The 26,948-nt window shown below is 32.7% G+C and overlaps 4 protein-coding genes and 1 pseudogene across 6 annotated transcripts; 1 reads left to right on the top strand and 4 right to left on the bottom strand.

The window, feature by feature from the left end:
• Positions 1–376: 376 nt before the first annotated feature.
• On the bottom strand, positions 377–4,658 carry LOC124844625 (alpha/beta-Hydrolases superfamily protein). Its single transcript, XM_088102526.1, has 11 exons — positions 4,336–4,658; positions 4,090–4,165; positions 3,901–3,986; positions 3,281–3,374; positions 3,120–3,196; positions 2,798–2,925; positions 2,359–2,430; positions 1,780–1,850; positions 1,408–1,483; positions 740–883; positions 377–649 (listed from the first exon to the last, which is right to left on the bottom strand). Exons 1-11 carry the CDS (start codon positions 4,588–4,590, stop codon positions 610–612), a joined length of 1,119 nt encoding a protein of 372 aa, XP_087958652.1. The 5' UTR covers positions 4,591–4,658; the 3' UTR covers positions 377–609.
• A 786-nt stretch (positions 4,659–5,444) lies between these two features.
• On the bottom strand, positions 5,445–7,967 carry LOC124844626 (Pentatricopeptide repeat (PPR) superfamily protein). Its single transcript, XM_047321596.2, has one exon. The coding sequence runs from the start codon at positions 7,764–7,766 to the stop codon at positions 5,532–5,534; it is 2,235 nt and encodes a 744-aa protein (XP_047177552.2). The 5' UTR covers positions 7,767–7,967; the 3' UTR covers positions 5,445–5,531.
• Positions 7,968–10,449: 2,482 nt separating this feature from the next.
• Positions 10,450–15,225, bottom strand: LOC124844627 (zinc finger BED domain-containing protein DAYSLEEPER pseudogene; annotated as a pseudogene). Of its 2 annotated transcripts, none has more exons than XR_015782816.1 (2): positions 14,954–15,225; positions 10,450–12,729 (listed from the first exon to the last, which is right to left on the bottom strand). The product of XR_015782816.1 is annotated as a zinc finger BED domain-containing protein DAYSLEEPER pseudogene, transcript variant X1 (transcript). The 2 variants fall into 2 exon arrangements; XR_015782817.1 differs by having other exon boundaries at positions 10,450–12,658.
• Positions 15,226–16,506: 1,281 nt separating this feature from the next.
• On the bottom strand, positions 16,507–19,876 carry LOC124844624 (signal recognition particle subunit SRP54 2). The gene is made up of 8 exons (XM_047321593.2): positions 19,387–19,876; positions 19,154–19,307; positions 18,290–18,440; positions 18,067–18,215; positions 17,839–17,939; positions 17,558–17,715; positions 17,291–17,405; positions 16,507–17,172 (listed from the first exon to the last, which is right to left on the bottom strand). The coding sequence occupies exons 1-8, from the start codon at positions 19,715–19,717 to the stop codon at positions 16,844–16,846; spliced, it is 1,488 nt and encodes a 495-aa protein (XP_047177549.1). The 5' UTR covers positions 19,718–19,876; the 3' UTR covers positions 16,507–16,843.
• A 750-nt stretch (positions 19,877–20,626) lies between these two features.
• On the top strand, positions 20,627–25,226 carry LOC148191551 (mediator of RNA polymerase II transcription subunit 7a-like). Its single transcript, XM_088101171.1, has 7 exons — positions 20,627–20,645; positions 20,839–20,893; positions 21,069–21,237; positions 21,939–22,008; positions 22,697–22,863; positions 22,979–23,052; positions 24,850–25,226. Exons 3-7 carry the CDS (start codon positions 21,103–21,105, stop codon positions 24,908–24,910), a joined length of 507 nt encoding a protein of 168 aa, XP_087957297.1. The 5' UTR covers positions 20,627–20,645; positions 20,839–20,893; positions 21,069–21,102; the 3' UTR covers positions 24,911–25,226.
• Positions 25,227–26,948: the final 1,722 nt, after the last annotated feature.

Raw genomic sequence — 26,948 nt, 5'->3', positions numbered from 1 at the left:
TATAAATTTAATCTTATAAATCAGTTTTATAATTTTAAATTAAATTTAAAATTTATTTTTTAATATTATAATCATATATTAAAAATTACCTTAACAAAATTTATTGTTTATTAAATATATTATTTTACTCGTTTAAATAATTAATTAATGTTTAATTTTATACTTAGAATAATCTTTGCGAACGATAGACATATGTTAGAAATCCAAGATAAAATAAAAATAAGACTAATTTACAATTTATTTATCAATTTTTTTTAGAAGATGATTTTACAAAATTAAATTATTCTTACACTTCGTAAATATATTTTAAATCATAAAAATCTTACCCAAAACTTGTATTTCTCGCCACATTCTCTCATTATTTGAGGGAATAATCAAAGACAATAGCAGTGTTTATTCTCTAAGGACAAGTTCAAGAAAGATGGAAGACAAGTTCAAGAAAGATGGAGGACAAGTTCAAGAAAGATAAAATTTTGTTAGTAGTCCAACATTAAAAGATAAAAAAGAAATCAAGCTAAATTTACAATTTGTGGAAAAACTGAGGAATTATCTTCCAATCAAATAAGCATTTTGATGCCTGCAGGCTGCAGGATCAGGTAGCTGTTGAAATCAGAAGAACATTCTGAAAGCATCAACAACTTTCTCAGGCCTGTAAAAAATACAAAGGTACAAAGGGTATATTCTTAGTAGGTTGAATAAAATATTTCCCTCTATTCAATGCTATGTCAAAGTTGTTTACCAGTCCTCTTGTGGCATATGACCTGCTCCTTCTATCAATTTCAGCTTAATTTGTGCTGGATTTCCATTCTTAAACTGCTCTGCTACAGATTGAGGCAAGTATTTGTCTGATAATCCCCAAGCAACAAGTATTGGTTTATCCCATCTGAAATCAAATAACAAAACCTAGTTATCAATGCAAGTTCAGGGTAAGATTTTGATTTTCATCAATGCAAGTTTAGGGTAGGATTTTGATTCAGTGTAACTCAATTTCACAAAACCGATTTGTAAAATAGGTTTGCACACTCATTGATATATTATAAATTGACTTGATGTATGTAAGACTTCTAAAATCCATCTCACAAATTAGAATTGTCATTCCATACACATGCATAACAAACAATGAATATGTTGAAAAATCAACTGGTGATTTTCTTATTGAGGAATAAAACTACTTGTTTTATCTTTGGTAGTTTTAGAGGATTCAAATTAATTGTGTATATTATACATAATATATTTGTCAGATTAAAGATGTTCCAATCTCCCAACATGTAACAGCCAAAAAGTAAACTTTGTTCTTGTCTGAGAGTTACTGTTTCCACCCAGATGTTTAGTTCCCCAGCCTTCTTCATCAAGAACAGCTTATCAATTCCAAAATAATGATAATAATAAAGCATGAAATTAATATACCTCTCAGTTGCAAATCCTTCTGCTATTTGACTGAAAGTACCTTTGAAGTTAGCTTTTCTTGCAGCTTCAAGTAGAGCTGAAACCCAACATCAGAAACTTCGGTGTTACTAACACTAAGTCAGCAAAATTAGTTTTACATATGTTCATTACATAAATTTATCGTTAATAAACCATGGATTTTCTAGTGACTGAGCTGAATATATCAGGTATAATAATTTTTCATGGACATCACTCTGAACTTAGCACAAAGTAATTTTTCTTCACTTCCTCCATGTAACATATCTATCGGTTTTATAAACAATTTCCTTAAAATTGAATCACAAGCAGAAAATTTGAGGCCACCAAAGTGATGATGTCCTGTCTGTCACTAACCAAATCCAGGTCCACTGCTTGACAAATAAGGTAGCCTGTACACGTCAGCCTTTTCATTTTTCAGAACGTAACTGCAAAATAGATCATCTATAAGAACAAGATCCTTAAAAAATTATAGTTTGAGGAAGTGTTATGTCCTCAGTTCACATTTTAATGCTTTAACAAGAAAAGATGTTTGCTCCAGTGGGTTATTGAAAACAATGAGTACGCTGAATGCTGCTCCGTGCACTAAAATTACAGTACTACAGTCTTTGAATAATGCATTGAATGAAGGACAAGCAGGTTTGCAGAAGTGTAACACTTACTACTTAAGGAGGTGCTAAAGCCTAGTATGAAAATTCCTTGGTTTACAGTGCAGGAGTAACATGTTTATAAAGCAAGTCACAGAAAGGGTTAATAGATGTGCAAATTTGTTGGTTATATTGCTAATTAAGCTAAAAGCTAATTCGTTTACTTCAATCTGTGAAAAACTATACAAGATAGTTTCAGCACTTTGGAAATGGCATAACAAGTTGCAGTTTACAGCTTCAACTTATAAAATTACCAGCCAATAGTCATGTACAATTTTTGGATACATACGGGCTACCTCCTTCAATAAACCGCTCAGCAATGATAGCATTCTGGCTTGTAAATTCACCATACAGAGGAATTCTAGAAACAAAAGAAAAGACATCAACGAAGTTAAAAAGTATATGAATCAAGATCAAACAGCCACCATTTCACAAAAGACATAGCAGCATTAAGATCAGCTGTGCTGTGTAACATGTAGAACATTTTTATGGTTAGTATTCATTGATAAGAATAGGAATAAGGTTGTTCTATAGTTGAAGAAATATTCAGTTACTAAAGCCATGTTAAGATTTTCTAGTAGTTTGTCCTTTACAATATGTTTTGAAAGTGAAGACAGTGCTCCATAGCCTTAAAGTGATTGAAATCGGAGAGATAAGTCTACAGAACTATTGCATAGATTTAGCCGAGAAGTTTAGTTATGCATTCACTGGTACAGTAAGAAGTAAACCTTAGCTTCTGAAAAAGTCCAGGAACGGAAGATGAATCTGTTAATGGACTGTTCAGTATTGCTAGCTTCGATATCTTGCTTGAGTTCTTCAGGGCCCAAGTTAGTCCATACGAACCTACAAGAAATCCCTTAAGGGGAATTGCGATCATATGTTAGACACAGTATTTCGTAAGGACTTCACAAAAGTTAAATGCAACTTGAACATACATTTATTTTTAAGAGATGAATTCCATCGTTTAATATGTAAATGTATCACATCGTTTTACTAAATTTTGAATGCAAAAGATGCTACCAACTACTGATTTATTCATTCTTTAGGTACCTGAACAACTAGGAAAAAGGGGGATTTGACCTCTAACACCTCAAGCAGTTTATCCAATGCATCGTGGAACTCCTTTTCTATGAGAAATGAAAGAAATGCATTAATGAGGTTTCTGCTGGAAAAACTGCTTCATGTTATATAAGATGTTTTCATCATAAAACCTGTGTAATCAAAACCATATCCTGGCTGTGGTTTGTCACTGAAACCAAATCCTATCCAGTCTGGTGCAAAGCAATGGAACCCTGAATCTGACAACTGTTTTAAGAGGAAGAAAATTAACAAAAAAAGAGATAACCGGAGAAAATTTAAATAGATTTAATCATAAGATGCTGAAAAACATGAAATCAAGGTAAAGTGACAGTGTAAAATCAAGAACAAGTAATGCTCAAAATCTATTAGAGAAACATATTTTAAGGCACTCTTGATCTGGAGAAAGAAGGGAACAATAAGTACTTCAAATTATTGCATTACTTACATGGTAACAGCTGACACTAACAGAACACAGTTCATTATTGGCTACTCGGGTTGAAAAGTTCAAGGATTTTGAAAAGATCAAAAGATGCAATTGCTTGTGTTGTTCTATTCTCCAATCAAAAATTAAGTTTTGCCTCGTTATTACGCGAATTACAGTGATGAAACTCTAATTCTGACGGGAAAAACTCCAGAAAACATTTAAACAATTTTTAAATTTTGTCCTTGAGAATTGGCTTATAAATGAGAGGCTCAAAATTATTTATTCTGATGAGCTTGATTGCATACAAAATAGAAGTAGCATGAAAACCTGAGACATAACAACTCGGTAGCTAAAAGATTGCGTAGGAGCACCATGAAGGAAGACAATTGTTCCTCTTCTGCTACTTGCTGACCCTGCAAAATAGGACAAGGGAAAAAAATAACCAAAAGCGAGCATTTTCCATACGTTTCTTAAACTTATTAGAAACCAATTCCTCAGCTAAGAAATAAGCAATACCAGTTTCTCTCACAAACCATCTTAACTTGCCAGATTTAACGTATGACCCGTATTCCTTGCCCTTGTCTTCTGTCCTCTACCAACACAAAAACTATTACTACATTCCCACTCAATGAAAACCATCATCACTGATCAATCAGACATTAATAGTTGAAGAAGCATCATGTCATGCACAAACAACACAAAGTCTTCGATGTTATATATCAGGAATCAAAGGAAGTAGAAGGAGAAAAGAAAGATTGGTACATAAAGCATTTGGCCAACGTTGCCATCCTCAGCAGGGTTCTCAGGCAATTGAATAGCACTGCGGCTTGAAGGGTTGTCAGTGACAAACCCGAAAGGGTTGAATTCTGAGGCTTCTTTGTCCTTGGATTCACCCTTCTCTGTAGAGCTAGCTCTCACTGTAACACTTCTTGTGGGTGATAGTCTTCTTTTACAGCAGTATGTGGTGGAAGAAATGGCAAGATTGAGAGTGGGAGAAAACATGGCAGAAAAAACCATTGTTGGGTTTGTGATCAGTGGCAGAGGTGACTAACGGTTCATAACCAACGATTCTAGCCAAACTTTTGCTGTTTGATATTTATCTTTTCTTGGTTGCTTCATAAATTGCGGTTGATGTCCCCACTTAAACGTAGTCCTCATATATTTCCACCTAAGATGTGGCATATAGTGAGAACTGGTAAGAACACACCACGTGTGCTAGCATTTTTTTTTTATAGTTATCAAAATAAACACAACTACTTTCATGAAAAAAAATGTATTAAAAAGTTGTAAGAATAAGGACAAAATTGTATAAAATATGTACACAAAATGTGTAACGTTGTATATATAAGTCATCCGTAACAAAGCAAGTAGCATGTCAATGGTAATAAAGACAATAAGCACTTGTGTACATAATGGTTAATAAAATTATTTGATGCAAATTTGTAACGAAGCAATTAACATGTTAATGGTAACAGAAATAATTAGCAGACTCATAATAATTCAAATTTTGTGACATCTTGTGTCAACCGACAACAGCAAAGTAATTAATATGTTTAAGTTAACTTATTGAGAGTCACAACATTAAGTGGGTCAGTTTCTGGCTTAACGAGTTCAAAATACTTGTTACTGGACAAAAAGAAACTGACACGAGCTGAGAATTGATATTTGCAACCATGATCAACTTCGATTTGGATTTTTCCTTGCCCTTTTTCTGCTGTATACTGTGAAATTGACAATATAAGTTTGATATACATATTTAAAAATTAATTTAATTGTGACAATAAATATATTTCCCCACACAATGTGCGGTGGTGTCAAGTTTCTAAAATGATATAATGGAGATCAAAATTGACATGACTTAAGCACAAAAGTATAGAATATGTATTTCTCTGTAAACGTGCGAACTGCACTACTTAGTAGGCTTGTAGCTACTCTTCTGGATCATCTTGTTAAAATGTTCACCAGAAATCATTACATGAACATGAACCATGCCTGAAATGATGGAATCTGGTTTTATCTCTAATTATTAGTTCCCTTTTGTAAGCTTTTGACACCAGCTTTGCCATCTGGTGACAATCTACACACATTCTAAGGTTCTTAACTATTCTTATAGTAACTCCAGGGCCTGAACTAATAAGGGCATAGGCAATAGCCAACTTCTCACTATGCCGGTAAAGTGCGGTCTCCTTATCCTCCTCCCCTAGATCAAGGAAAACCTCTGATGTATCAGGTGAGTATCCTGCTTTTATCAAGTCCTGCATCATGTTTTCTAACTTTGCATATATATTTTTAGATTGAGGATGTGACTGATCCCCAGCAACAAATTCATAAACATTGCCATTCAACTCCATCAAACTGCAACCTGGTGTTTTCTTGATTCCCCTCTCCATCATCATTTTCCTGACCTGACGCAAGTTTTCCCATCTCTTGCAGGCAGCATATATATTACATAACAAGACATAAACAGCCCCATTTTCAGGCTCTAACTCAAGAATTTGTTTAGCTGCCATTTCTGCTAGATGCACATTTTTGTGGACTCTACAAGCGCCGAGAAGTGATCCCCAAACAATTGAATTTGGTTTTACAGGCATATTCACTATGACTTCAATGGCTTCTTCTAAATGCCCAGCACGACCAAGGAGATCAACCATGCATCCATAATGTGTCACATTAGGCTTAATTCCATGTTGCATGGTCATGGAAGTGAAAAAACTTTTTCCTCTCTCTACCATGCCTGCATGTGTGCATGCACACAGGACACCAATATAGGTTATCTCGTCTGGTGTAACTGAAGCCTCTATCATACTTGAAAACATGGCAAGAGCTTCTTCACCATGGCCATTAATGGCAAGGCCAACTATCATCGCTGTCCAGGTAAATTTGTCTTTCTGACGCATTTCCTTAAATACTGTGTTTGCTCTTCCAACATTCCCACATTTAAAGTACATGTCTATCAGAGCATTCCCGACAAAAGTATCATTTTTAATACTGTTTTTGTCAATGTAAGTCTTTACCCATTCCCCTAGCTCAAGTGCTCCCAGATGCGCACAAGCAGTTAGAATGCTAACCATGGTGAACTCGTCAGGTTTCACATTTGACATTTGCATCTCACGGAAGAGTGCTAAAACCTCTATGAAACGGTTCATTCTGAGGTAGCCATCAATCATAGCAGTCCACGAAACATAATCTCTCTCAGGCATTTGATCAAAATACTTCCGAGCTAAATCAATTTGACCGACATTGGCAAACCCAGTAACAATACAAGTCCAAGAAATAACATCTCGAGCCTTCATATTGTCAAAAACACCTTGTGCAGCATCCATTTCTCCACAAGATGCAAACATATCGATCAAAGCATTTTCCAGTATGAGATTAGGTTCAACAATACCTTCCTTAATATACTTAAAAATGTTCTTGCCCCCATCTAAATCCTTCAGTTTGGAGAATGCGGAAAGCATCAATACTAGTGTAACTGAATTGGGCGACACTCCTCTCTTCTCCATCTCATTAAAAAGCTTCTTTGATTTCTTAAATTGCTGAACTCTGTTATACCCGGATAGCATTATATTCCAGGTAACTACTTCCCACGCATCACCCATATAAAAAACCTTGTAAGCCAAATCCACAAGCCCACACAAGGAAAACATATGTATGAAAGCCTTTTGAACAAACAAATTAGAATCAAATCCATGCTTCACTGCATGGTTAAGTAACACTTTCCCATGCTGCAAAGCCATATCACTGTTAAATCCCTTCAACAAGAACGGAAATGTATAACGGTCAGGCTTGATGCTATTAGCCAGCATAAATAGATACATGGAAACTCCATTCTCAGGACGGTTGATCCTAGAATACCCCTTGATCATGGTATTCCAAATGAAAGCAGTTGGGTGCGGGATTGTGTCAAACACCTGACGGGCATAGTCCATATCCCCTGATTGATGAGCACAACAGAAGACTATGACTTGATTTTGAAATAAAGGGTCTGAAGAGAGACCAATTTTGACAGTGTGGGAGTGAATTTGCTTTAGGTGGTACATGGACTTGCACCTCTCAAGCAGAGAGATTGGAGATTCTCCAAAGCAGTTTGAAGAACACACAACAGCAGTAGCAAGAGTGTTATAAATCACTCTATTGGGGAAGGTTGCAAGTGAAAAGAACAAGGGAGTTGACAAAGATAACATGGACAACATGTCATCTTACTCACAACATGCAACGTTAATTTAAGTGTGTCTAATATCAATGTGACAACTATCTATTCATGTTTTGTGCTCCACTATTCTACTGGTTTACAATCTAAGTATGAATTTCAACCTTTAACAAGAGAAAAAAATGAAAAAAGATATAAGAAATAAGATCAATAAACTCATGATCTTGAATTGGAAATAGTAATACTGGAAATAGTTATTACTCATGGTCATGTGATGTGTAAGTGATTCATTAAGAATAATAGTGTATTATTGTTCTGTACTTCTCTTAATATAATTTCTTTTATTTTAGTCTCTCATAAAAGTTTTATTTGTATTTTTTTATCTTAATTGATTATTAGTTCTTTGTAAATGTTTTATTTTTATCTTGAGTATCGATATTATTTAAATAATGTGCAATTTGGTAAGTGATCATATAGATAATAGTAGAATTAAGATGTGTTTTTTAATTATTTTATTTTGAAGGAAGAAAATAAATTAATATCATGTAAATAACTTTATTTTCTTGATTTATATATGCTTTTTTCCTAAAAATTCAATACTTATTTGATGATAAAACTAAAAAAAGTTATATATCTAACACCCTTGAATAATTATATAGGGTTTTTAAAATCCTCGTCTTCTCGATTTCACCCTTAAATAGAGAAGCATGAAAAAAAAAGGGACACAAACCTAAGATAAATATACATGTGCTAATTCTAGCTAATTACTTAAAATATCTCAATATGCAATAGAGAAGAAAATGGGTTTTTTTTACAGAAAATAAAAATGGGGAAAAATAATTTAGGACTAAAAAAAATCTATGATTTTATTGGATACTAAAAGAAAAAAAAATACACGTCTGACTCCTATTTTATTGCTAACATGTCACCTAATAAACAGCCAATCATTTAAGAAATATTACTAAATTACAAACATAGAAAAAAAATAAAAAAGCTAGAATAGGAAAAGAAATTATAAAAAATCATAACCAAAATCTAAAAATTTACTAGAAACTAAAAATTACTTAATTAAAAAATTTAATCTCAAAAACTTGGATTAAAAGTTTTTTTTTCAAATAAATTATTTAATTTTTTTATTTACTGTTCTTATAAATTTTGGTACACAAAATAAAGGGAATATATATATTTACTCTTCAAGAATTGAATTAATTAAAATTATTGAGAGGCGTAACACTTTTAATTTTTATTTAATAATATACCAATATACTTTATCTTCAAAAGAAATATTTAGCTCTCCTTTGTTTTTAATACTTTCAATAAAGACACACGTTTTTTTATTTAAATTATTAAATAAACATCCATCTTCCTCATCTTTTTGATAAATTGAAGTCACTTCCTTTATATTTGTAAGAAAATATCACCTACTTTACTTATGAAAGTATTTTTTAACATGTATTTAATTTTCTTTTTAAATTTTTATAATCTTTTATTTAATTTTAATAAAAAATATTATTATTTTATTAAAGATGTAAAAAAAGATTAATATCATTTACTAAACGCATAAAAAGTATACCGGTTTAAAAATCTATTATATGAATCAAATTTATTAATAATATATAAATAAAAATATCTATTAAAAAATTAAATATTAGAATCATCTCAAGATATATAAAACCCAAAAATGTCATTTTAAAAGAAAAGTAGAGGTCTTAAACCTTTCTTCATTCGCCAACTCTAACATAATTATAATTAATGGATAATTTTATATATATATAAAATATTTATGTTTGATTTACAAGATACTTCATTTTCTTGTGGTTTATCACTTCGCTAACCTATTATAAATGAGAAGGAATATTATATTTCATTAAAAAATTTAATAAGGCAAAATGCAGTGTATTATTCATTCATAAAAAATAATTGTTTTAATCCAGTAACAGAAAAAAAATGCTAATAAAATCAATCTACTCACTTAATTTAATTGTTTTTGTCTTAAAAAATATGTACACAAATCATTCTTCTAAAAAAACATAATTACTTTTTTTATTTCTTTAAAAATTTTGCGAAAATTAACTGTAAAAAACCCTAATTAATGTCCTCTTTTCCACTCAATTGCGGCCCAACTAATGAAAAGATAATTTGTCCACCTTGTCACTCATTCAACCAATTTCATTGCTCATTAATGTAGCATCTTTCTTCATCATTATAGATTTAATAAGAATCTATAAAACTAAATAAATCAAAAATGAAAATTGATAAATCCAATTCATTAATTACAACTACCGGTAACATTTCTCCTGTTTTTTTTATAAGACTCATTCTACATCATATTTAAAAGAAAAAACAAAATTGTCAAATAGACTAAAACCATTTCCAAAAGGTTTGGACATTTCCATATGATTTAGATATTTCTGTCTAAGTTTAAAGCATATCATTAAAATCAAAACATCATATGCAAGTTAACTTCTTAAAATATTGTTACATGTTAAGTAGAACCGATCATTTTTATCATAAAATATAAATCCTGAAATCACAATATGGATCAAACCAAACAGGTACTATATATGGTTAAAACATCACATGAGTATGATTCATATGTTTGGTCGATTTGACTTCCAACCTGACCACTGGCATTCATATTCTCTCCTATCAAGCATATTATACATCAAATTAGTAATTAGGCCAATGTCTATACATACGGGATAAAAACTGCCACTGTACCAACCTAGAAAAGCAATCCTTCCACGTCCTTCATTCAAATCTTGAAACTATGAATCTTTCATGTTTTTCATTGAAACAATGAAAGTATGAATAAAATCATTTCTTGTTACAAAAGGTTTATTTTGGGCAAGAAGATTAAATTTGAATAGAATTAACCTTTATACTATAAACATGTAATGAAAATCCTGACAATAACACGAATTAAAATCTACTCTGTAATATGCCACTTCATAAAAAATGTATACCTGAAATTCCATTTTCCCATGTACAACTGAAATATCTATAGTCATTCTGACTGGAACCAGTCCTTGGCACAAATAAGGGCTTCAAGAGTGAGAGAGCTTAAAGAACTACGGTAGCTATCCATTTTTCTAATCTGGGTGTCAAAAACAGAATCTGCAGACAATGTGGAAACTGGTAAAGACAAAATATCAGATGCTATTCTAGACAATGTCGGGTATTTCAATCCGTTTACTCTCCACCAGTTCAGAATATCAAATTCCTCTACACTGGTCAGCAGAGGCTCTTCCAGATACTCTTCCAATTCTGATTTAAATTGAGGGTTACCAGTAAAATCAGATATATAAAATTCATAATCCGAAAGACCATCACCATCAACAAAAAGAGAGCAGTCAATAGAATCTTCTTGACATGTTTCTTTTATCATAATGTCATCCCCATCATCATCATTTGTTGCTTTAAGAAACATTTGGGTGCTATATTCAATGAATAGATCACGAAGACCATCCTCAACTATCTTTATCCAGGCCCCAGCATTCTCACCAAATGTCTTGGCAAAGGTAAATTCCACAAGTTTCATTTTATGCCTTGGGTCCATAGTTACAGCAATTGCCAAGATGATGCAGCTTTCTCTCCAATATTGGTCAAAGTTCTCGTGCAAAGGAAAAATTAAACTTCTTATGAAAGGATCCTGGATGAAGACTGCTTGTGTCAGCTGCACCTGAATTTTTGACACTTCAGCAAAAAATAAATTTGAAGTTGGGTACGGTTGCTGTGTCAGAATTTTGGCTGCATCATACAAATACTTCAAATATGTGCAGAGAGTTTCAACCTGCTTCCAGTCATCCATTGTTAGAGTCATTCTGTAATCAGAATCAGTGGTATCAAGGCAGATGAAGATTTCCTTTAATTCACAGGCAGCTACAAGCATATGATAAGTTGTGTCCCATTTACACGGGTCATCAATTGAAAGATTCACCATACTAGGTACTTGTAAATGTTGCTTCAAGTCAATAAACTTCTCTTTATGGGTTTCTGAAGACTTCACATGCTTCACACTATCGCGAACCTTGCTAATAGTTTCTCTCATTGCCCATAGTGCATCAGCTGCAAGGCGACTAAGCACACGAGCATAGCAATTCTGGTTTAACAACTGACCATTGAGTGTGGCAGGGTTCTTAACAGAGAGCAGGCCTCTCAGATTTTCTATCACATTCTCACTGGAAAAGGATTTATCAAGCGCAAGAGTAAACAGCCGACCCTCCAAATGCCAATCGGATAAGCATGTCACTAAAGTTTGATTTAAAGAATCTTCAGAACCAGGAAATGGTACTGTAACGACATTGAGAATAGGACGATGCAAGTTCCAATCACTATCAATGAAGTGTCCTCGAACAAAAACATAGCCCATTGCCTGGTTGGAAGTCCACAATTCCAATGTCAGGTTGACTTGTCCAGGAATCACATTAATGACATTCAACATATTTTGCTTTTTCCTGAGGTAAATAGCAATACAATCCCTTTCAATAGAATTTAGACATGATGGATTGAACTGGGGTTGAAGAATCCGCAAAAAATCAATGAAACCCTGTTGCTTCACAATATGAAGAGGATAATCATGTAAAATTATCATTTTGGCAACATCATGGTTGCAACGCTCCTGATCAAATGAGATACCATTAGTAAACCTAGAATTCTCTCTTGGCCGTTTCTTGGGAGGATTGGCATTATATTGAGAACCATCTGTTTTGGGATATGAGATTTGTTGGTTTTTCTCCCGAAGTACTTGACAGATTCCCATCGAAATGTGTCGTTTCAGATGGCTTGTACCAGCTAGTTTTGAATCAGTTATATAAGAAAATGACTTTTTGCACTGGTTACAGTAAGCCCTGGTACATCCAGCTCCAACAGCTTCTACTGTGAAGTATTCCCACACCATAGACTTTTTTCTCATCCGCTTATTGGGTTGCGTTCCTGAATAAGGTATCACATCATTATTATCGGGGGTAACATGAGCATCAAGCTCCATGATAGCAAAATTAACCCTGGAAAACCAAAAAATTGGAACGCCAGAAGGGCATCAATGAGTGGCTTACCTCCAGAAATAATAAAGGCAGGCTAAAAGTTATATTATTTTTTATACAAAACATAAATAAAAAACTACAAAAAATAAGAATTTAAAAGGCCCCCGGAAGTTCAGCTGCTAAGGGCAAACTATGATAAACGATATATATAAATAAAAAGGAAATTATATTGCAAAACAAAGAAACCAGGACTCTTAATTTTGTTGACAATCTTGAGTTTTGGAGGAAGGTTGAATCATATAGCAGTCGAAAATCACTACACTACTCTGCTATAGCAAGCTATTGGCTACTACAAATTTGTCCAAACAAAATCCTTTTTCCATTGGGTTAGCTGCACGGATTCTGTCAAAAATTGAGTTAGCACACCACAACAACAATATTAAAAAACTAAACATCCATCATAGTTATTAGATTCTTTCGATTTGAATCATATCATTCAATGTAATTCAACTTGACCAGTGTTTTGAATCTCGTAATCAGTCTCCAATGACTTGAATCTTATGATACATAGATGAATCAACAGAATTTTGTATCACCAAAACAAATCAACGTTCTATTAATTCTTTACTTTTTCTTCTACCTTTTCTCACTAATATAAAAATTCGAAAACTTATAGAAGCTAAGAAACATATTTTATCCTAATATTCCACTACTTTATTCATCACACTCTATTTGGTTACTCCATTGCTTTGTTTTGATTTTTTTTCAAAAAATTACATGCTCGATTACGGCCTGTACTTTTGTTTTGTGAGACTTATGTACAACCTCTTTAGTTATTTCTAGTTTAAAATGATTGCACGATGTACTATCATCATTTATATGATATACATGAACAGTAGCCGGCCAAGTTCTGTCCTCGCCATTGTGAAAACTCGTCGGACCAACAACAGTTATAATATTGTGAGCGGGGATTAGTCTCTAGCAAAGTGAACGTAGAAAAGCCCATGGCAGAACAAAAGAATTTTGTTTTGTCTCCAAATCTTACATTCACTTCTTTGATTTGAAAGTCATAACTCTAAAGTTGCATGGCAGTTTATGATTTAATGTCCATCCGTGCTATAACTATCTATGTCAGCTTCATTCAACATGTATCTTGATGAAAGTAACTTTCCCTTGAAAGATACACACACTTAAAACCAGTGTTAAATTGAGAATGGCAGAAAATGTCAGAAAGCTGATAATCTGCTATATCATATATGCATAAAAAAATTAAGTTGCACGTAAATAAAATTAAAATGCATAAAGCTTTTCATAATACTAACTGACAAAGTTCAACTGGCCGGAGACTTGTCAGTGATGACAAGAGGGTGAAGAAGGAGGTGAACAAACACGGATGGAGGAGTGGGGGCTCGTTCTTAGGTGAAGCCCTGAACAGAGGATTTTGTATAAGAGAAGATTAATAGGTTTAAGTGAGTAGGGGGAGTAGAAAACAAGGACTGAGTTGGAAAAAAACATGTGTAGTCCCATATCCATCTCAAAACCACATCATGAAGTGAACGCAGATCCTGGGTATTGTGCCATGCAACAGAGCTATAGTCACTACTTAAACAACACTGCTTAAGTCAAAGCCTACAAATAACTTGTGCTCATTTATCCCAGTTATCTCAACAGTCATACTAACACTCAAAATTAAAGGTAGCATTCACATTTCTTTCTCCATAACATCCACAAACAATCCAATCTAGTTATACAGTTAAAACTCTGAAAGGGGTGGATTGACAAATAAGACACCATAATCGCATATCCGCCCGCATCATCAACAGAGCAAACAAAACAAAATTTAAACAAAAATTAAAACAAAAACCCGATTCTCTATTTCTTCAAGAGAATAAAAAAAAACAAAATAGCATGAACAGTACACAAGCCTCAGCACAACATTTAACTTGAACACAATAGCCGACTAACTCATTTAACATCCCAATGACAATGCGTGTCACGATTAAAACAAAAATATCAATTCAAATAATATAAATACCGTTGTTTCCTCGTGTTTCCGTTCTTCAGTTTAGGGATCGAACTTAAACAATACACAACAGTGAGTAAAACAAAAACAGAGAGAAACTCTAATCCATTACAGAGTAGCATCACATTCAATTCAAATAGTGAAGAGATATATATATATATATATATATATATATATATATATATATATATATAGAGAGAGAGAGAGAGAGAGAGAGAGAACCTTGAGAAAAGGGAAAGTTGCACGAGCTCGCGCCACTGCCACGGCGGCGGAAGAGTGAAACGGCGTTGTGAAGTGAATGGAAAGAAAAAACGAATGAGATAGGAGTGCTTATACGCTCACTCACACGTGTGAGTATGTGCGTATATATAGATGAATATATATAGAGAGAGAAGCAAGGAAAACGATTATGGTTGGAAGGCGGAGAGAATGTGTACGCGCGCGGCCGAAAGAAGGAAAGGAGGCAATGAGGGGTTCAAACTATGCAACTTTTGAACTGCTTCCCGATTTGCACTTCTAAACCCTTCATACTTATTAATAGGGTTCATCATAGATTTAATATAATAATATCAAATAATAATATTATATAGATATATAGTAATGTAGTAACTCAATTTAAAAAAATAAAAAGGGAAAAAATGGAGATTATGATGTTGGGAATTCTAATGTTTTTTCTTTATCAAGATAACAAAATGTCTAGAAAAAAAATACAATAAAGTGAAAGATAAAAAAAATAAAATAGAAATTGCATAAAGAAAAACTTAATTCAAATTAAAATATTTTTTTACTTTTTTATCCTAAAAATTTACTCTTGAAGTCAATGGTGAATTGAGGATACAAGTATTGTGTAATTACATATAAAATAATATTTTATAACGACTAAAATATCTTTCAATTTTTAAAGTGTTAAGAAAACAAATTTTAAAAGGTTAAAAAATATTTAAAAAAATTATAGAACAAAGTATTCTAAGTTTAAAAATATTTTAAGTGTTTAATTTCTTTCTATAGATTATAATGAAATATATTTTATACATTAATAAAGGTTACAATATACTATTTACATGGAACATGGAATATTAAATTAATAATAATTCAAATTTGAATATAATTTTTTTTAATTTCTTTATATATTATACTCATATAATTGTTGTAGTAAAATAATGAATTAAAATATAAAAATAATTACAAAAATCATTAAAATAATATTTTACATGATAAAAATAATAAATTAAAATATTTAAAAAAGGTAAAAATGATCAATGTCTAAAAACTATTTGATATACATAGAATAAAATGTACAAAAGAAAAACATGAATAATTAAGCCTATGAATAGTTGAAAGAAAATAAAAATTATTTTAACAAAACAAAATTCTTTTAAGTTATTTATGTGATTAAACACTTAAAATTAACATAGTCAAATATTTTAATGTGAAAAAAAAATTATAAATAATCAAGCATAATGTCTAAAAATTATTTAATTAATTGAAATTGATAATACATAATTTGATTTTTGTAGACGTAGAACAGATCCAACAATTAGAAAATAAGATAAAAAAATATCTAGTAATATATATATATATATATATATATATATATATATATATATATATATATATATATATATATATATATTAAAACATACTATATGAAACAAGAAGAACATCGATCGAAGCAAACCAAGTCGCGGTGATATCATATTTGAGCCAATTAATGTCTAGTTCGGGCTAATATGATTATCACATTTTACCCCATGAAATGCAAATCCAAAACCAACTGTCAGAATTAACTTCACCTTTTTTAATAAATTGAGAGAGGAGCAATATGTTACAGCTACAAGAAAATTTCCAGTTCACAATAAAATTGCTTTGCGTTCCTAAAGACTAAAAAATATACAGACAAGGGGTTTAGTTCTACAAAGGGACTGTTAACGAAAATTTTGAAATGAACTATTCCACCCATCGAGATTGCTGCAGATTGATTAACAGAACAATTCATCCGAAATTCAATGTGAACTGCATAATTTCATGAATCTAGCTAGCTCTTGTGAAGTATGTATCAGAGAGGTTTGGGTAGTGATCAGAAACAATCCTCAGCTTCTATGCAACAACATTCTACTTATCACCACCGCCAAACATTCCCATCATATCTTTAGCAGATCCCATCTGCTTCATCAAGCTTTGTAACCCACCCATGCCTCCGATTTGTTTTAGCATCTGAGGAGGGAGGACTTTGCTCATGTGCTGAGCATTCATATTTCGGGATAAGGCGCTCATTTCACCCTTCTTGGGTATTTTAAGCCCTTTCATTTTGCTCCATATCTTTGCAAGCCGTTTGTACTCTTCCAACATTTCCATTACTTCCCTAACTGGACGACCAGAACCTCGAGCTATTCGCATCATGCGGGACTCATTCATGAGCTTAGGGTTTGAGCTATCCAACTCTGTAAACATTGTAACCATTAAAAGTCAGCTGATGAAGGTACACTGTTTGAAAATAATGGATTCAATATACAAAAGATTTTATCCTCTCAAAGAGGAGAAAAAATGCCCAGCACATGCCTTCATTTGTCATTGAGTCCATCATTGTCATGTAACGTTTAATTTTTGCCTGGCTTTCCTTCTCACGGCCTTTTGGCATTAATTCAGCACTAAATCCTGGTAGCATAGAAAAGACCTGCATAAATCAACCTAGCAAACGTCAATAAAGCAAATGTGCAGCATCTCATCACACGGTAACCAATCAGCCATTACCAGTATGTGTTTAGAGCATCAAATATAAAATTTTGTGGGTATAATAAATTCAATCAAACATAAAAAGGAGGTAACCTGGCCAATGGGACCCATTTTAAGTATGTTCTGAAACTGTTCATACATAATCCTCAAGGTGAAGTTTCCCTCTGATAGCTTTTGTAGCAGTTCAGGCTGTTGATCCATAGGAACAACTTCATGAATTTTGTCCATGAACCCAGACCAGTCTCCCATGCCTGAATCAAAAGTCATTGAACAAGACTAAGAATTAATTTAAGCTAACTGACAAAATAATATACTTCAAAAGGGTGTGGCATAACCCAATACTCAGGTAAAGAAAAAAAGCAGAAAACACACACCTAATAGCCGACTGACAAATGGTTTAACATCAAAAACTTCAAATTCATCCATGTGTTCTCCAGTTCCAATGAATATGACAGGACTCTTTGTTGCTGCGACACTGACATACAAGATTAATTAGATTACAATTCAAACCACAACAAACATACACAAGCAACAGACACCCTATTTGCATAAGTTGGTATTAAATCGTATAAATACAATATAATTATCTTTGCAATACTTACGCACTAAGAGCACCACCACCCTTTGCGTGGCCATCCATTTTAGTCACAATGACAGCTCCAACTGCAACACTCTGTTTAAATGCTTGAGCCTGATCAAAAGCAGCCTGACCAATACTGCTATCCATGACGAATATAACAAGATCTGGTTTCTGATCAATGCAATGAAAAATATTAGATGTTGACCATTGAAAACAGAAATTAACAGAGTATCCACAGGAAATACCGTTGCTTCTGAAACTTGCCGCATTTCTTCAAAAAGTGCAGCTTCTTGTTTATGCCTCCCACTAGTGTCAACGATTATAAGGTCACAGTTTTCGTTCTTGAATCTTTCAACTCCTTCCACAGCAATTTTCACAGGATCTGATTCCATATAGCTGAAGAAAAAGAAATTACTTGAGCACGGTCACCGTTGGAAATGAAATGCAATTAACAAAATAGAAGCAAGCAGCTGTCATGAATGACAAATGAGAAAAATAAAACGAAAACGAAAGAAATTGTAAGATGAATCCAAATAGATCACTGGGAGAAAAAAAAAAGGAATTCTTTTAATTATTGGTTTCATGCATTTTTTATGTTCGTGAATTTGTATGGCATGCCTGAGAAACATTGTAAATTTGTATTAAGTCTTCTTTAGAAGAAATAAGATAAAAAATGAAAAAGAGTACGCCCATTTGTGAGCATGGGAATCTTAGCGACAAATTCTGAGCATGTGATTGAAGAGCCAAGAGTGTAAAATCCATAACATATGAAAAAATAAATTGAGAACAAACAAATCTAAGACCCAGTTTCCGAAATAGTCAGCGATAATCATCCCCAATCTTACTTTGTTACTTAATACACACTTGTAGACGAATAATATCCCAAAATAAAATTTAACGCCATCCAAGGCATGATCTATATAGAAATATAACTGCCAATGTAACTCATCAACATATAAAACTACAAGTACACAACCTTAGCTTTACTATCAACAGTCAACAGGCATAAGTGCAGCATGTCTAACAACAGAACAATATGCCAACTACAGCTAAATCCGATCATCTCTGCATTTCAGGAGCCAATTTGAATAACAACTACCAACACGTACCTTCCATAGAAAGGGATCTTAGCCTTAGTAGCGTTTTGCTTCAACTGATCAAAAGCACCAGCTCTGAACGTATCCGCGCATACCAGCGCGGGCTTCCATCCTTTCTTCTGATGATAGTACGCGTATTTCGTACACGTCGTCGTCTTACCAGATCCTGAATCACGAAAACATCCACAATCATTCTAATCGTGCAAAACGCAAAGCATAACGCTATTCAAAAGAAACAAACAAACCTTGCAAACCGACGAACATGACGACGCTGGGTTTGCCCTTTTTGGGAGTGAACGAGGGTTTCCCGGGATCGAGGATTTTGCAGAGCTCATTGAACACGGCCTGCTGGATGATCCGACGCTTGTTGTGGCCAGCGGCGAGGTCGTCGAGGTTAACGATGCTCTTGATGTTAGCCTGCATTTCGCGGACGAGCTTGAATTGCACATCGGATTGGAGAAGTGCGCGCGTGATGTCGTTGAGGCAATCGTTGAGGACTTTCTCGTCGATGATGGTCGCGTTGCTCATCTGCTGAAGAGCACGCGAAATGCTCCCACCTAACTCCGCGAGAACCATCTTCGCCCACCGTCAGATTCTTCCTCCGATCACCAATTGGGTTTTGTTGAATTAGGGTTTGCACCACGTTCGCCGCCGGTGAAACGAAAAAAGCAAATCCAAATATCCGCACGGCGCTTCTCGTATACACGCACACCCTAGCTATAGCTGGATTTTGATTTTTCTAAAGTCCAGTAGAATTTAAAAATAAAAATATACTCTTTATTTTAATTTATAATTTATAAATTGTAAATTAAAAAATAGGTTAAACTACTTAATTTATCCCTTTACTACTTTTTTTTTTAAAACGACTTTGTAATTTTTTTTATAAAAAATATAGGTTTCCATTGAATAATCAGGTCGTTAATTATGTAAAACAGCTAATGATGAAAAATGGTTTGATGTTATATATGGTTTGATGTTATATTGAAAAATTAATATAACAAATTTAAAAGTTGTAACGGCAATACAAATTTACTAAACAAAAATGGTTTGATGTTATATATGTCAATATATAAAATATCTGTTTACAAAAATTTAAAAATTAAAAGATAATTCAAAAATAATATTGACACATGATACGTAAAAACCGTTTATGCAAATTTAATAGAAAAAACTAAAATATATAACAAAAAGTTAAACTTAATTGATAAAAAAAATAAAAGATAAAATGGAATACTACTACATTGAGAAGAAAAAAAATATTTAACCTAAAATTAAATATTGCTTAATTTTATTTTTAACTGTATTGCTGTAGTTATAAAATAAATAAAGATAAAAAAGTATTCTTGAAAAGTGTAAATGTGATATAAGTTTTAGAGATAGTTATAAATAATATATAACAAGGACCTGTTTTTATTCGCTTTACACCGCAGGGGTTGCGGCGGGGCGACTGCCGGCGGTATAGGAAACCGGTTCTCTTCGACGGAGAAAGGAGAGGGATAAAAGGGTAAATGGGAAGAGAGATAATTTAAATCGTTAGATTCTTTTAATTTTGATCTAACGGTTGGTTTTGTTTTTCTTATTTTTATTTGTTGTTTTCCTTTGATTTTTTATTTTCAACGTCTCTGTCTCGCATTTACACTTCACTTTTCCCCTTTCTAAATCTAATTTCTTTGTCTCCTTCTCGCGCGCCGCCGTAGCTCGCCGGTCGCTGGTCGCTGGTCGCTGGTCGCTGGTCGCTGGTCGCCGGTTTTCGTGAGTTCCCCTTTCTCTGTTAATCAATTTCTCTATTTCATTTGCCTGTGTCTCAGCAAAGTTGTCACTCACTCACTCTCGCGATATTAAGTTCGCAACTGAAAAACTGAGAGAGAGTAAGCATATGTGTCTTCCATACCCTAATTTTGTGTTGTATCATACAATGATGGTGCAGATCGTGAAATTGAGAAGTTTAAAAGGTTTTAATCATGGCAACGGCGACATACCCTCCACCGCCACCTTTTTACAGGCTTTACAAAGATTACTTGCAAGACCCTAAGTCTGCTCCCGAGCCTCCGCCGCCTATTGAAGGGACTTACGTTTGTTTTGGAGGCAATTATACGGTAACCATTTCTTTTCAGGATATAATATTAAAATGAACCTCTGTTGTTGCAATTGCAGTGTCGTTGGTATAATAAGCACTTTCTTGGTGAAATTTTAACTATACATCGAGGTTTTAAACATGTATTCAGATTAGTTGAAAGCTTTTGTGCATGCTTGTTTTCACTAGCATCGATTTTTGGCTTGTGAAAAGAAACCTGAAACAGCTTATGTGGGAGTCAGTTGGTTTGTCTATTGAATTCTCAGAGATTGGTAAAATAGCTTAAACTTATTGATTTCAGTTGTTAGACAATTATTGTTGTGTTTGGGATCATTCGCTGAAATCTAGAAAATAAAAGCTTTTTGTAAACAAAAAAAAAAAAACTAAGCTGGCTTTATTTTTTTGGACATCTGTAGTTTATGATAATTTCCCACCCTCAATCATGTTATCTCTAATCAAATTTTCCATTCACTTTTTTTACTCTCGTTCAGCTTCATACATATCCTCTCTTTTATTTTTTAATTTATAATGTAAAAGCTGATTTATTTTATGTGTCGAAATAAAATTAATTATTTAGAAATATATTCTCTGCAAACTTATCCAAATATAAACTTATTTTTATTATGATCACAAAGTCTTTGTTTATCTATTTGTACTTTTATGTAGGATCTCTATGTCATGATAACGTATTAAAATTATAGTTCTTTGTTTATTTTCTTGTAGACTAGTGATGTTCTGCCAAGCTTGGAAGAACAAGGGGTGCGCCAGCTCTATTCTAAGGGGCCTAATGTTGGTAGGCCATTTTTACCCCTATTCATGCACAATTTGATGTGATAATGTTTTGCAATGACCACAAGTTGCTACAAATAGTTTTGGTTTTCTATTATGATGCTTTTCTATCTCAATATTATCCAGTTGGAAGCTATCGTTCCAGAGAATAGTAAATGATATGACTTCTCTTTCTTCCTCCATAAGAGCTGGTAGTATCATTATGAACCTTGCTTTAACATTTGAATGCTTCTGCGAATCCTTGCTTCGTAATGTTGATAACTCACGTTTAGGTTGTTTGTCTACACTTTGTTGCCATAGGTACTATGTTGCAAAATACTCCCATGTCACTTTCATCATCTTTTGGAAATTTCTATATGAGAAAGATGAATCACTAAGGCACAAACCTAGAATAGATACAGTGTCAATTTCAACTTTACATGCACTGAATTTTTAACTAAGTTGGGTATCTATTCCCTTACTCAATTACTTAATAGGATGGTGTATTTTTGAGCAACTGTTGTGAAATTGTTCATCGTAACTTTCATAAAGTTTTACTGCTCTAGAATGATGACATCCATGGCCATAAAATGAGTAATTTCAGAAAGGGTCAAGTGTTCATAATAAGCTGCTTTAACATAACCGTTAAAAGATTTTTTTTTTTTAAATCTTTTACCTTCCATCCTTTAGTAAAAGATTCCGATCTTCTATAGATTTCAAGAAGGAGCTGAGGTCACTCAATGGAGAGTTGCAGCTACATGTCCTGGAGCTTGCTGATATTCTTATTGAGAGACCTTCACAGTATGCAAGGAGAGTTGAAGAAATTTCTACTGTATTCAAAAACTTACATCACCTTTTAAATTCATTACGTCCTCATCAGGTATATTTTGTTCTATACAATTAAGTATAAGGAAATACGCGTGCCTTTGACTGGCATGCTGCTGTTCTGTTTCCGTTGTCTGGGATTTTAATTATATTTTGTATTTACTTTATAGGCGAGAGCAACTCTGATTCACATTTTGGAACTTCAGATACAACGCCGTAAACAGGCAGTGGAGGACATAAAAAGGTATAAATATATATGTATATGCGTGTGTGCATAAGAAAGTATACCTGGACTTAATGGGTTGGATTAACTATTATTTTGGATAGATAATAAAGCGTCAGCGATATCTTTTAGATTAATGGATGTAGATATTATCACATAATGAAAACAATCCTCAGAAGGAAGGAACAGATCGCGTTCTTTTTTTTGTAGTAAGGCCTCATTCAGGATTTAGTTGTGACTTTCAAGATTTTAATCAACCAGTTTTTAAATGTTTAGTTTTTGTTTGAGGGTGATTTTTAGTTTTGAAAATTAGTTTAAAAAAACTCCCATCATATTAAAATTAATTTATAGGTAAGTTTATATAATGGTAACAATGCTGACAACAACAATGTTCTTAGTGGTGGTAGTAAGGCATCAAGGCTACTCAATGTGGGACTCCTAGCAGAATCTTTATAGATAACCGATAACTTGTGATAGAGTTAACCCTCCTAGATTCATATACCCATACCTCCTTACCTTCATAACTACACTATACCTCATTAAAATTACACTTACAAATTGCATACTTAGAATGGATCTTGAACCCATGGAAGACCATGAGAAAGTTTGAATTGTTAATGTGATTGAAACTGACAATGGAGACATGTCACATTTTTCTTTTTTTACAACCGTCTTCTAAAATTTTCGAACATAGAAGACAATTCTCAATGTATCTTGGTTAAGTTAGATGAGCTGTAGATAAACAAAAGGGTGTGATGCTTTTGAAACTTGATTGGTCTCAAACGTATGATTTTATAGGCAGTGAACATAAACTTGATAGGAGGGAAATGCTTAAATGGGGGAGTGAACTATAATTTCCTAACATTAATTAGGTAGTGTTTTCTGTTGTTATTTGTCGCTAGAAGATGGTTTAGCAGATCTTTCTACCTTCTTTTTCCTTGCTTATCTAATTTTGCTTTGGTGAAAATTGAGCAGATACTGTTCTTTCATATAATACTAATGCATGATTGGGACAAAATTTTATTATATCTTGTCAGAGTAAAGCGCTATTTTGATCCTTCAAAACATTCGAGTCAGTTGTATGACAAGGAGAGAAATATGACTTGTTAGGAGACGAATTTAGCCATTTTCATTGAGATTCCTTATTTTGTTATGGAGACTTGCCACACAAACGTTCTGTTATGTTATTTTGTCAGTGATTTTGTTAGGTTTCTTGGGAACAAGAAACCAGATTTTCAGATTCAGTAAAGAAATAAGCACTCAAATCTTACTGCACAATGTATTTAACACTCTAATTCTGAAAAACATAACACAAGAAAACATCCAACAGCTTCCAAGGGAAGAAATTCCCTTCTACACAGGACAAGCCCTGTTCTGAGACAAAATACACTCCACCCACAGAACTAGAACACCCCCCTCCTTAAAAGACAAAAACTGCCTAACTACTAATTAAAACTTCCCCTAACTGCTGTTTAAACTCCTCCTAATTACCCCTAACCACTTCATACTAACTTCTATGTTTTATTTTTTCCAAACTATCTAACAATTGCCTACAAACTGTCAAATACATTACATATCCTATCAGATTTAGTAATTCATCTACTGTATAAACCATGAATATTAAGGAGTGAAGGATGGAAGAAAGTTATAAGTTTAATTGTTATCTTTTTTACACTGATTCCGCCCTTAAAAATGAAAATGGTGATTCGCAATTTATTGGAACAAATGTTATCGAATCCAAATCTTCTAGGGACGAAAATGGTGTTTGATTTGATTTTGTCATTGGCCTTTTTTCTAAGGTAATCTCGCTATTTGCAGGAGGAGAGAGGAAGCACGACGGCTCCTTAACGAGTCCTTGGCAACACTTGATGGTCATTAGAGCGTTCTCAATCTTGTATTCACAGCAAGAATCAACTGATGAAATTAATTTTAGAATGAATTTTGACCTCTAGATTTTAGCAAATGATGAAAAGATTAAAACAAGAAATTTGATGAAAGCTGTTTTGCAGCTTGTGTAGAGATATTAGAATTAGAAGAATTGTGTGAGTGTTGCTACTGCCCTTATAAATATTCAGTGTATGGAAGTCTGAACTGTCAATGTAGGATAGTGGTGGGACGAATTTGCCTCTGTTGAATATTATTTAAATAATATTATAGTACCATCTTTATGGAAAGTTTCACTGAGTTTTCCTGAATTGTTCAGTGCAACTGACCGTGAGATTCCATTCATTAAATACTCTTGCGCATCTCCTCCAGTTTTAACAAAAATGAACAGCAACACCATTTAACCTAGAATGGTGATTTATATGTTGGGGACAGAGAATACGTCAAACCATGCCTGCCAGAACAACACATTATCAGATTTCATGATCAAGATGCTACTATATTTAGTTCCCTGATTCTCTTGGGTTTTGCAGTTGGTATTTATTTCTACAACGAATCAACATAGACACTTGCATTTTCTTGTCTCATGCTATTATGCATAGTATTTGAGATGCTACCTTTAACTCGTGCACGAGTTAGGTGTGATGTTCTGTTACTCGTGCAGCTGGAGAGATGAGGAGGAGGACAAGGATAAAGAAGAGATCATTCAAGGAATTCAATGAAACTAAGACTAGTGAGGGACTCTAAGAAGTAAAGAACAAGACTAGGTGTTTTCTTTATTTGCATACAAATCCTGTCTTGCATAAGTAAATTAAACAATTTTTTATTTTAGAAATTTTAGGAATTAAAAATTGTGTTGTTTTTTTATATGATTAATAGTATTAGAATGTTTGTTTTCAGGAAGTTAAATTTTGACTTTAATTTTTTTATTAGATATCATGTCTATTGCGAACTTATTTATTGAAGAAAAAATATAAACGAGTTATGTTTTTCTCACCTTTCACCTAGAGTCTTTATAGAAAGGTTTTAATATATTTTTTTTTAATTTTATCTTGATATTCAAGTGACAATTTTTTATTCTTCAAATGGTAGTCGTCATTTGTAATTCTTTCTACAATTTATTTTATTTGATTTGTTCTTGAGAATGCTGAGAGTTATATATATATATATATATATATATATATATATATATATATATATATATATATATATATATATATATATATATATCCATTTTAGTTCACAAAGTTTGATCTATAAGTTCTTTTATTTTTTTATTGCTTTTCTGATTCTAATTTATTATACAGTGTACTATTATTACTATCGTTAATACTATTAATGATATTACTATTATTCTCTTATATTTCTTATGTTTTGTTTTGTTAATTCAATCATTTGTTCAATAATGGATTTCATTCCCACTTTTATTTGTGTTTTTTTAGATTTTTGTGATCTAATTGGTTGAATATTATTAGATCATTTTAAGAAAATCTATAGAGAGATTGTGTTTTTATGATTGATTTTGATTATTAGTCTTAGTTTGATAGATTCCAAAGTTTAATTATTATTATTTTTTAGCAACAAGAAACATTTAAAATATAATAGAAGTGGTATAATTATGACATTGAATTCAGTTATAAAATGTTGATATCACTTTGTTAAAACACAATTATATATTGTTAATGAAACAAGCTGTAAGTGTATTAATTAAAAATACTAAGTGAATTAAACGCTAATATCTTTAACAGTCGATAAATAAATGTTTAAAAACTAATGAAATTCAAGATTCGCTACGAAATTTTCTGAAATTTAATTTAGAACGGAAAATAGATAATAACATTAATAAATTCATGAAAATTGAAGTATTATAGTTAGTTTAAGAAACAATACTCCATTGTCTTCCAGTCATTTGAAGTAATTTAATTTGTTAATTATAAAACATTCTTTTAGCATATGTATTTCTGTTTCAAATCGCATAATTGCTGTTTAAATTTAACCAGAAATTAAAACGAAAAACATTTTTTTTCAAATAT

This window comes from Vigna umbellata, chromosome 11, assembly GCF_029865625.1.
Source record: "Vigna umbellata cultivar VRB3 chromosome 11, Vumbellata_1.0, whole genome shotgun sequence".
Classification (NCBI taxonomy): domain Eukaryota; kingdom Viridiplantae; phylum Streptophyta; class Magnoliopsida; order Fabales; family Fabaceae; genus Vigna; species Vigna umbellata.
Note: the sequence above shows the minus strand (reverse complement) of the source record. Positions and strands in the feature narration are given on the sequence as shown.

Excerpts from the sequence above, each read along its gene's own strand:
- LOC124844625 (XM_088102526.1), bottom strand. The coding sequence starts at position 4,590 with ATGGTTTTTTCTGCCATGTTTTCTCCCACTCTCAATCTTGCCATTTCT. Across the intron at positions 3,987-4,089 it reads ATGGTTTGTGAGAGAAACTG|GGTCAGCAAGTAGCAGAAGA; the intron begins GTATTGCTTATT and ends CCTATTTTGCAG. Across the intron at positions 2,926-3,119 it reads CCTTTTTCCTAGTTGTTCAG|GGATTTCTTGTAGGTTCGTA; the intron begins GTACCTAAAGAA and ends ATTCCCCTTAAG.
- LOC124844626 (XM_047321596.2), bottom strand. The coding sequence starts at position 7,766 with ATGTTGTCCATGTTATCTTTGTCAACTCCCTTGTTCTTTTCACTTGCA.
- LOC124844624 (XM_047321593.2), bottom strand. The coding sequence starts at position 19,717 with ATGGTTCTCGCGGAGTTAGGTGGGAGCATTTCGCGTGCTCTTCAGCAG. Across the intron at positions 18,441-19,153 it reads AAGATCCCTTTCTATGGAAG|CTATATGGAATCAGATCCTG; the intron begins GTACGTGTTGGT and ends CTTTTTCTTCAG. Across the intron at positions 18,216-18,289 it reads GGCAAGTTTCAGAAGCAACG|AAACCAGATCTTGTTATATT; the intron begins GTATTTCCTGTG and ends TGCATTGATCAG.
- LOC148191551 (XM_088101171.1), top strand. The coding sequence starts at position 21,103 with ATGGCAACGGCGACATACCCTCCACCGCCACCTTTTTACAGGCTTTAC. Across the intron at positions 21,238-21,938 it reads GTTTTGGAGGCAATTATACG|ACTAGTGATGTTCTGCCAAG; the intron begins GTAACCATTTCT and ends ATTTTCTTGTAG. Across the intron at positions 23,053-24,849 it reads GCAGTGGAGGACATAAAAAG|GAGGAGAGAGGAAGCACGAC; the intron begins GTATAAATATAT and ends CGCTATTTGCAG.